The 9,861-nt window shown below is 38.4% G+C and overlaps 1 protein-coding gene across 1 annotated transcript in view; it reads left to right on the forward strand.

The window, feature by feature from the left end:
• Positions 1 to 8,825, forward strand: part of LOC143026081 (uncharacterized) — a 26,360-nt gene extending 17,535 nt beyond the window's left edge. The window contains exons 2-3 of the mRNA XM_076186078.1: positions 5,064 to 5,177; positions 7,661 to 8,825. Of these exons, the coding sequence (XP_076042193.1) occupies positions 5,064 to 5,177; positions 7,661 to 7,724 (178 nt within the window). The 3' untranslated portion in view covers positions 7,725 to 8,825. The remainder of the gene's footprint in view (positions 1 to 5,063; positions 5,178 to 7,660) is intronic.
• The last annotated feature ends 1,036 nt before the right edge of the window (positions 8,826 to 9,861 follow it).

A 9,861-nucleotide genomic window follows, 5' to 3' on the forward strand; every position in this document is an offset into this window, starting at 1 on the left:
TGAGAACAGAAGCGGAATAACAATGTATATATATCAACATACATGCAAGTAGGTGTACATACCTAGACACATGGTGGAGATGTAAAAGACTGAGCCCCACGACTTTAGATCCTTTCCTCTAAACTACGAGTATAATTATATTAGGTACGCACAGTTCGGTAAATACATATACACATACATATATGTGTGTTGAGAGATGATATTGATGGAGAAGTGGAGGAGGAGAAATAGGAGGGGGAGGAGGAGATTAGGGAGAAGAAGGAGGAAAGGCTGGAGGAGGAGACAAAAGAAGAGGAGGAGGAGGAAGAAGAGGAGGCGGAGGTATGCGGTCGTCCGCTGAAGGCGCCGTGAGCCGCTATGTGGCACGTCTTAGTCGCCGACTTCCCGGACCTCTGTCGACGACAACGCTGATGCCTACGTCATGTCGTCTGATCAGAAACAAAAATTCGACGACAATTTTGGCGGGAATTTTAATAAGGAGGAAGGTGAATAGTGACGGAAAGGTATAGAAAGTCTCATTACCAAAGTGCAATGACATGAAGTAATACAAATAGGTGAAAAATTACACAATTACAATAATTGACAGGGCAACCGCCCTACCTGGAGTATGGTAAAAAAAATATCAATTCATTTTCCAAATTATTTTCCATTCCAATATTTCAACCTTGCAAATGTGTGTGTGTGTGTGTGTGTGTGTGTGTGTGTGTGTGTGTGTGTGTGTGTGTGTGTGTGTGTGTGTGTGTGTGTGTGTGTGTGTGTGTGTGTGAGTGTGTGCGTGTGTGCGTGTGTGCGTGTGTGCTTGTGTGTGTGTGTGTGTGTGTGTGTGTGTGTGTGTGTGTGTGTGTGTGTGTGTGTGTGTGTGTGTTTGTGTGTGTGTGTGTGTATGTGTGTGTGTGTGTGTGTGTGTGTGTGTGTGTGTGTGTGTGTATTCACTTGTATTCACTTGGTCTTTGGATCACGTGTTCGACTCGTGATCGACAGCTATTTCCCTCCTGGAAGAGAGCTCAGAGCTCGTAGGTCCGATCTATGGGTAATGCTATGACCTTGCACACACACACACCCCCAACTCCCCGCCCACGAGAGTTGGAGTAACACCCCTCAGCGCTGCGATACTGATATTATTTCAGCCCCGGGCGAGGATCGAACCCGGACCTCCGTAGTGGCAAGCCAGAGCTCTAACCACAGCTCTAACCACAGCGCCATGTGTGTGTGTGTGTGTGTGTGTGTGTGTGTGTGTGTGTGTGTGTGTGTGTGTGTGTGTGTGTGTGTGTGTGTGTGTGTGTGTGTTTCCAGTGGACGTTTCTTTTTCCCAAATTTCAGTTTTTTCTTTTTTCTTTTTAAATATCTTTATTATGATTAGTTTCATCTCTCCTCCTCCTCCTCCTCCTCCTCCTCCTCCTCCTCCTCCTCCTCCTCCTCCTCCTTCTCCTGGAACGGGGCTCGTACCCAGAGGTCCCTAGGGACCTTGGGATGATTAAGGGGGGGGCCTCTTGAGGTCAGCTCCCTTACTCCCAATTATCCGTTATCTATCCTATTTGAATTCTCCTACAAATAAGAAACAGTACGTCTTAGTATGAAATTCTGTTTGTTCTTTCTGATTCCTACATATCAACTGGTTTGTAAGTTCTATAAATTTACGGAATTTATTGTTCTTATCATATCAAATCACGTTCATGGACTCTGAACGAATTATATTGCAACAACGAAACGCAACCCGCATATATTTCATTTGTCTTCACACTATTTACAATAAAAGTTTACCTATTTTGATATTCTTTCTCATCAATTTGTATTTGCATTGTACTATATTTCCATTCTAAGTTTTTTTGGACTGCTATTTATTAGTTAGATAGGTGTTAGAGGGTATTTGTGCGCTGCATCCTTGCAAGTCACATTCACCAGTGACCTACAAAATCGACAAGATGAACCGTTCTTGTCCTGCAGCGTTGCACACGAGAAGATAGCGGTCGGAGGGAACGGAGGGCGAAGGAGAGAGGAGGAAGAGGAGGAGTAGGAGGAGGAAGAGGAGGGACAGAGTAACTAGGTGGAGATTGATGTTCAGGGTAATTGAATAGCGTTGATTGGAGACAGAATGTTTCCTTCCCCGTTGCCGACGACGCTGATGCCTACGTCATGTCGTTTGAAAAGAAACGAAACGTCGACGACAATTTTGGCGGGAATTCTAACAAGGAGGAAGGTGAATATTGACGGAAAGGTATAAAAAATCTCATTAAAAAAGTGCGCTGACACGAAGTAATAAAGAAAGAGGTGAAAATAATGGCACAATTATGAAGACTACTTTTGTGAGCCAATTATTCCAAATCATTATAGAAAGAATAAAGAATAAAACTTCGCTGTCAAAAATTATCTGAAAAATGAAAAGAAAGAGAAAGGAGAGGAACTAAGGCAGGAAATGGTCAAGGGAAAAGAAAAGTCTGGCGTTTGAGAGTAAACAGAACAATAAGACAGAAAATTTGCCAAGTTTTTCATCATTAACGGCAAGGCGATGCAGGCGATGATGATGATGACGACGTTGATGGAGGTGGTAATGTTGAAAATGATGATGGCGATGAGGGAGAAAGAGGAGTAGGAAGAAGAGAATGAGGAGGAGGAGGAGGATGGTGAGGGTTGAAGGAGAGTAAAAGAAAGAAGAGAAAGAAGAAAACAATGAAGAAAAACATCGCCATAAAGAAGTAGAAGAGAACAAGGATAAAGAGGAAGTAAAATAAGAAAAGAGTAGGGAGAACTAACGAAGATGAGAAGGAAAGGAGAGGAAACTGAGTGATGATGTTCTTGAGGACGGAGGGGAAGGGAGGGAGGGAGAGAGGGATGTTGACACGGCTGGCCGATCCATCCACGGCCCGTTAGCTGGGCCAGGTCTGTACAGTAATAGCATGTGTTTACAACCTACCGGAACCTATCTCCTCCTGTGAGCGGTGGGGAGGGGGGGAGGAAGGGAGTACGTGACCAATAACCAAAGGAGGTGGGGGATGGGGATGAGATTTAATGGTCCACTGCATAACCTGCTGTCCCCTGATGAACGGAGCAATTTTTATGACTCAGAACAAGGTCGCATTTATGATGATAAGTGCATGTCTACATACAACACAATGATAAGAAATACGTGTGTGTGTGTGTGTGTGTGTGTGTGTGTGTGTGTGTGTGTGTGTGTGTGTGTGTGTGTGTGTGTGTGTGTGTGTGTGTGTGTGTGTGTGTGTGTGTGTGTGCCCGCGTGTGTGTGTCATGTGAATTGCAGTCTGTGAGCAAAGCATTTCATGTATCGTGGATTTTTCCCACCTCGGGGGAGTTAAAACACACACACACACACACACACACACACACACACACACACACACACACACACACACACACACACACCACACATCCGGGAGGTTAATAACTGTCGATCGTGAGTCCAATACGTGATCCAAGACCATGGTGAATCACACACACACACACACACACACACACACACACACACACACACACACACACACACACACACACACACACACACACACACACACACACACACACACACACACACACACACACACACACACACACACACACACACACACACACACATGCAAGCTCTTTGCTCAAGGGGGACATTACCGGCCTATAGTACCAGTGAAAGCTCGAACCCTGGACCTCAAGCATGGGAACCCGTGTGTATGTTGAATTTGCCTAGTTGTATCTTACGGGAAGGGGAGCTACGCTCGTAGGGTCCCGTCTTTGTATCTCGCCATATCTAATATGTGTGTGATTCACCTTGGTCTTTGGAACACGTGTTGGACTCGTAACCGACAGCTATTTACCTCCCGGAAGAGAGCTCAGAGCTCGTATGACCGATCTATGGGTAATGCTGTGGCCTTACACTTATACACACACCAAACTCCCCGCCCACGAGAGTTGGAGTAACGACTCCATGCGCAGCGATACTGAAATTATTTCAGCCTGGGTAGGATTCCAACCCGGACCACCGTAGTGACAGTCAGGGACTCTACCAACCGCGCCACCGAGTCTTGTGTGTGTGTGTGTGTGTGTGTGTGTGTGTGTGTGTGTGTGTGTGTGTGTGTGTGTGTGTGTGTGTGTGTGTGTGTGTGTGTGTGTGTGTGTGTGTGTGTGTGCACCCGCGTACACAGATATATATGTAAGTATACCCGTAGGCAAATATAATGTACATAGTGTATATATGTATTTACTGGTTAATGAACTTCCTGATTGATTGATTGATTGATGGTTTTAGATGCATACGAACGTCTGTGTTTTTTGTTTTTCTTCCATTTGTCTAATACCATTAAGACCTAGAATGGATTTCTTGTTTCGTAATTGATTTATTTGATAAAATTCGCACAACAATACGTTTGCGTCTCGTCAAAAGGAAAATGTCGAGATAAGAAAAATAATTGATCGTGCGAATTATGTAATTTTAGTTTACCAACCAAAGAGTTGCTCAAAAAGTCGTTCAATTAAAATATTGATTAATTAGAAAAATGTCAAAATAGATAATGGTTTAACTTAGAATAAATTGCCCAATCTAAAAGTTGTTCAACTAAAAAATCTGTCCAACTAAAACGTTATTTACTATAACAATTGCCCAGTTGAGAAGTTGATTTATTGAAAATATCCTAAACTAAGAATATTATTTTTTACAAAAAAGACAATCCCAAATGAAAAGTTGTCCAACATAGAAGTTCTCTAACTAAAAAATTGGCCGACTAAAAAGTAGTAGATCTGAAAAAAATATCAACCAGACCATTGTTTAACTTAATTTGATAAATTGTTCAACTAATACAGTAGTGAGAGTTTGTCTCACATTATTACTATTATCATTAGTAGTAGTAGTAGTAGTAGTAGTAGTAGTAGTAGTAGTAGTAGCAGCAGCAGCAGTAGTAGTAGTAGTAGTAGTAGTAGTAGTAGTAGTAGTAGTAGTAGTAGTAGTAGTAGTAGTAGTATCATTACTATTACTATTATTATTATTATTTGTTTATCTATTTATCTTTGTATTTTCATTTTGATATTAACATCCGGACCTCTTGTTCTTCCTTCTGCTGCAGCGTGGGCCTGAAAGTGCTGACGGCCAAGGAAGGGCGAGCCGTCAACACCATCTCCGAGGTCTGGCGCGCCCTCTCCTCCTGGGAGGTGCTCCAGTGTGAGGCCATGTTCCCCAAGTAAGTCCAACTCCCGATCTCACGAACTCACGAGTTTGTGCCACAACGTGAGACTCAAGTCTGTCTTGAGTACCTATTTTATCTTATTTATATGTATGTATGTATGTATGTATATATATATATATATATATATATATATATATATATATAATAGTTTGTTTTGAAAATCTATTACCAGGATGTAGATCACCTAATGCATGTTCATATATATTACATAATGTATAAATGTATACACCTTACACGTGCACATACACACACAAACATGTGCATATATGCATGCGAACATATATATTAGCATTTTTATATGAAAAGAAGATACCAATAAATCACTATTTATAGATTCAAACTAAAGAAATATATTATCATAATATACATACTGCAAACGCATGCAAAAATCCCACCGTACATTTAAAAACAAGATATACGTCATTCAACGGGAATTAAAATGACAAATCAAAAACTACAAATTCTTTTACTACATATTTACCAAAACCTTCCTGTCAGAATGGAACACGCCAAATTTCAGGACATTAGGAATTCCACACTAGGGAAGTCTGAACAAGTTGATTTTTCAAATTGTACGATCATCAATACGGTGTAGACTCGCTTCACGAGATGACGACGCTTTAGAACCGCTTGTGACGTCATCCACATTTCATACTCATGATTTCAGTGTTGGAAACCTGTCTAGTGTATGTGGTAGACAGAAGTAACATAGTGACAGATTTTTCCCAAGCATTTAATAAAAAAAAACTTCAGTGAGAATAATTGGAAGTATATTCAACACATTATTGATGGTAAATATTTAAAAATGTAAGACTAAGTATTACTTTTGCCCAATATTTCGAAAGAAACTAAATCAAGTGAGAACATATGTTTAAATTTATATTCAAAACCATTGTATTCGTGCTTCAGAGTACATTTATTTAAACGCGTCATCTGTATTTACAAAATTCAGGTTATCCTCCCCCCAAATTTTTATCCTGGATCCACCACTGAATTTGACTCTCACCAATGACCTAGCAGTCAATAAATAAATAAATAAATAAATAAATAAATAAATAAATAAATCAATAAATAAATGAATGAATAAATAGATAAATAAATAAATAAATGAATAGATAAAATAAAACAATATCGTACACTCGCCATTTCTTGTCAATCCTAGGAACTGCGTAGTGAGAAATTTTATTTTTATTTTTTGGAAATTATACGTAGTCTACTCGTCAGACCACCAAAAGGTTCGACCTGATTGAATGATTGAGTGATTGATTCTAACCAAAAATTGATTGATTAATTCAGACAAATAATAATAATAATAATAATAATAATAATAATAATAATAATAATAATAATAATAATAATAATAATAATAATAATAATAATAATAATAATAATAGTAATAACAATAATAATAATAATAACAATAATAATAATGATAATAATAATGATAATAATAATAATGATAATAATAATAATAATAATAATAATAATAATAATAATAACGATAATAATAGTAATAATAATAATAATAATGATAACAATAAAAATTAGATTATCAAAATCGTTTGGTATACAAATATATTCCCAATCACTTTCCGTTATCAGTTATATTCATAAACTATATATGCAAGGCTGTGATTTTTAAGTTCCATTTTGCAACATTTTTTTAATTGCAACATAAAACTTTTTTTTTTCATCCATTTACTGAATTGGAGTCTAATATCCTGCATGAACACATGCATCTACACTTACGTACATAAATCCATACATATATACTTACATACATACATGCATATACACTTACACACATACATACATATATACATGCATACATATATACATACATAATACATACATACATACACACATACATACATTCATAAATTTGTATGTGTATGTTGTGTTGATGTGTATAATCTGTATGTACACACATTAACACAGATACAAATAGACAGTGAATAGACAGGTAAACAGACAGATATGGACTGGTAATGATTTCTCCATATATTGAAATAAATAGAGAGAGAGAGAGAGAGAGAGAGAGAGAGAGAGAGAGAGAGAGAGAGAGAGAGAGAGGGAGAGAGGGTACATGTCAGTTAAAGGATTATCACACTGGGCTTACACGGGCTTCTTCACCATCGCTGACCGTTGAGAGTTCGTTTGAGACTTCGGTTACAATATTTGAATTTTCAAATCTCCAAATATCAAATTATAATACCATCATATATATCAAAGCTGAATTATGATCTAAGAAATTATAAACCTATACGAATGTTAGATATACTGTTGAAATGCTCTTGGAGAAGTCTAGATTTCTGTGAGCAAAGTCATATTCTAGTTGCTTAAATGGAGGTTGGAGGTAGGAAAATAGCCCAGTGTGATAACTCTGTTACGGGGAAACAGGGTTTACCTGGCTCTGCATCATCACTTGTGTTCTTTTTCGACCAGTTTCCGTAACTCGTCCTCTCTGCCCTCGACAGGTGCGACGGCACTAAGGCCCTCGAGATCGTCAACGAGGTGGCCAACGGTTCGCGCCGCAAGTAGACAGGTGGCAACCCGCACCCCTCGCAGTGCGCAACCCCCATCAAACACCAGGCAACGCCGCCAAGGACCAAGAAGCCTGATCTGCGCAGCCTGCTCTGCGCAGTTCCAGGATTACTCGTCTATGGTCACCTGGGGATCTGCGCAATTCTTCTGCGCAAAACAAGTTTTTTCTCAGGATATCTCCACTAATTAGTTATTTTGTCCCTCTCCCATATCCCTCCCCCCCTCCCCCAAACCTGCGGTTCTAACCAATGGCCTGCTCTGTCGTCGTTCCAAAATTGTTTTGGAATCGCAGTAGGCCCTCGCCAAAGCTTTGCGATTCTGTGATTCAGAAATAAATGCAGTGAAGCCAAATTATTCCTATGTTGTGTGGGAATTTATGCTGGGTAACAATTATATCTTTAAAGACTATTCTGTTCGAAAAAAGTTTCGAGCAGACATTAGTGAAAAAATAATGTCGACACAAACGAGAGGTATCTGGCTGCAGTTTCGACTACAAGGGTCGCGTGTCATTCGTTTCTTCTCGAAGTAAATATGCCCCTTTTCCCAGTTGCCATGTCCTCCTTAGCTTCGAGTCTAACAACACAGCTTCCAACGCAATTAAAAATCCCATACGTCGACCTCAAGACATTTTAATCCCTGCAGGATTAACCCCAGACGCCCTAATAATAAACCCGCCATTCTCTGCACATTCTGCGCCAAACTGTCGACATAATTTTCAAGACACGACAGTTGTTTTTTTTTCCAACCAGATTGGACTAATATTATTTAACATAGAACTGCCAGTTAACAATATCTTCAGGTGTTAACCTGATACTTAGGTGTTTTTATTTACAAATCAGAGAGCAGTCTCAGAACTGATGCTGTCCTCTGGAAGTAAACAATGATAAAAGCTCTTGTACAACAGTTTCTGTGCTAGAAGACATTTCATTTGTATATAATAGTTCTGGCTCAGTGTGACCAAAATATCTCCGTTGTTATTTCAACCATATTTATTATTATTTATTCAGTGACTGCTTCTTGTTATTGCTATTGTTATTGTTGTTGATGATGTAGACAAATGATATTGGTCGTCAAGACCAAGTATACTTAGAAAGATAAACATTATACAGAAAACGATTGTCTTTCTTTTACCCTCCACACAAATGTAAAGTTAATTGTTATATAAATGAAAAGACATACCTGCAGACTTTTCACATCACCTTGAGAAAATGGAATATACCACAGGAAAAAAGAAAAGAATGAACTAAAAGTATTTTTTATATTTTCTTTGATAAATTCAGGCAGGAGATGGGTGAGAATCATTTCCAAGGCACCAATTTTGGCGTTCCATCATGCACAGTCGCAAAAATAAGTTCCTTGACATATTACAAGCATTTATTATAATTGCAAGTTTGCATATATTTGAGACATTATCCACTGAAATAAAAAAAAAAGACTCAATTTACTCAATCAAGACAAAACACGACAGTTTCTACTTTTTTGTCATAAGACACTTAGACTTAAAAAAAAAAATACGAGGGAACTTATGTTACCAGCTGTACGATGAGTCTACAACTTCGCTCTGTGCCCTATGGCACCCCTATAGGCATTATCACACTGGAATATTTTTCTCCAACCTCCGATTAATCGGCGGTACTACTCGTACCCACCTCCACAAATTTTCCACAGTAAAATTCTGCTCCAACTGTCGGAGGAAAAATAGCCCAGTGTGATAACGCCTTTGAACTCAGTTCATTGTAAACCTAATCTGTGATTTCACCATATTAACAAAATACGTCACAAACACGTCACACACTATGACGTCATTCCTTCCTTTGAAGACAGGTGGCGTCAAGGAAATGTAGGCGAATATTCTAGAATACAGTTCATATGGAACTTATGTTCTGTCAAATATTAACACTAATTAACAAGAGAATTAACTAACAGGGAATCAAAGATATATTTAACAAATAAATATACATAAAAAGCATGTAGGCACATTTCAAATATATCTATATATATATATATATATATATATACATATATATATGTGTATATATATACATATGTATATATATGTATGTGTATATATACCTATATATATCCATATATGTGTGTGTGTGTATCTATATGTACATATATATATATATATATA

The sequence above is a fragment of the Oratosquilla oratoria genome, chromosome 6 (genome assembly GCF_046742065.1).
Source record: "Oratosquilla oratoria isolate Oo_2021 chromosome 6, ASM4674206v1, whole genome shotgun sequence".
Lineage (NCBI taxonomy): Eukaryota > Metazoa > Arthropoda > Malacostraca > Stomatopoda > Squillidae > Oratosquilla > Oratosquilla oratoria.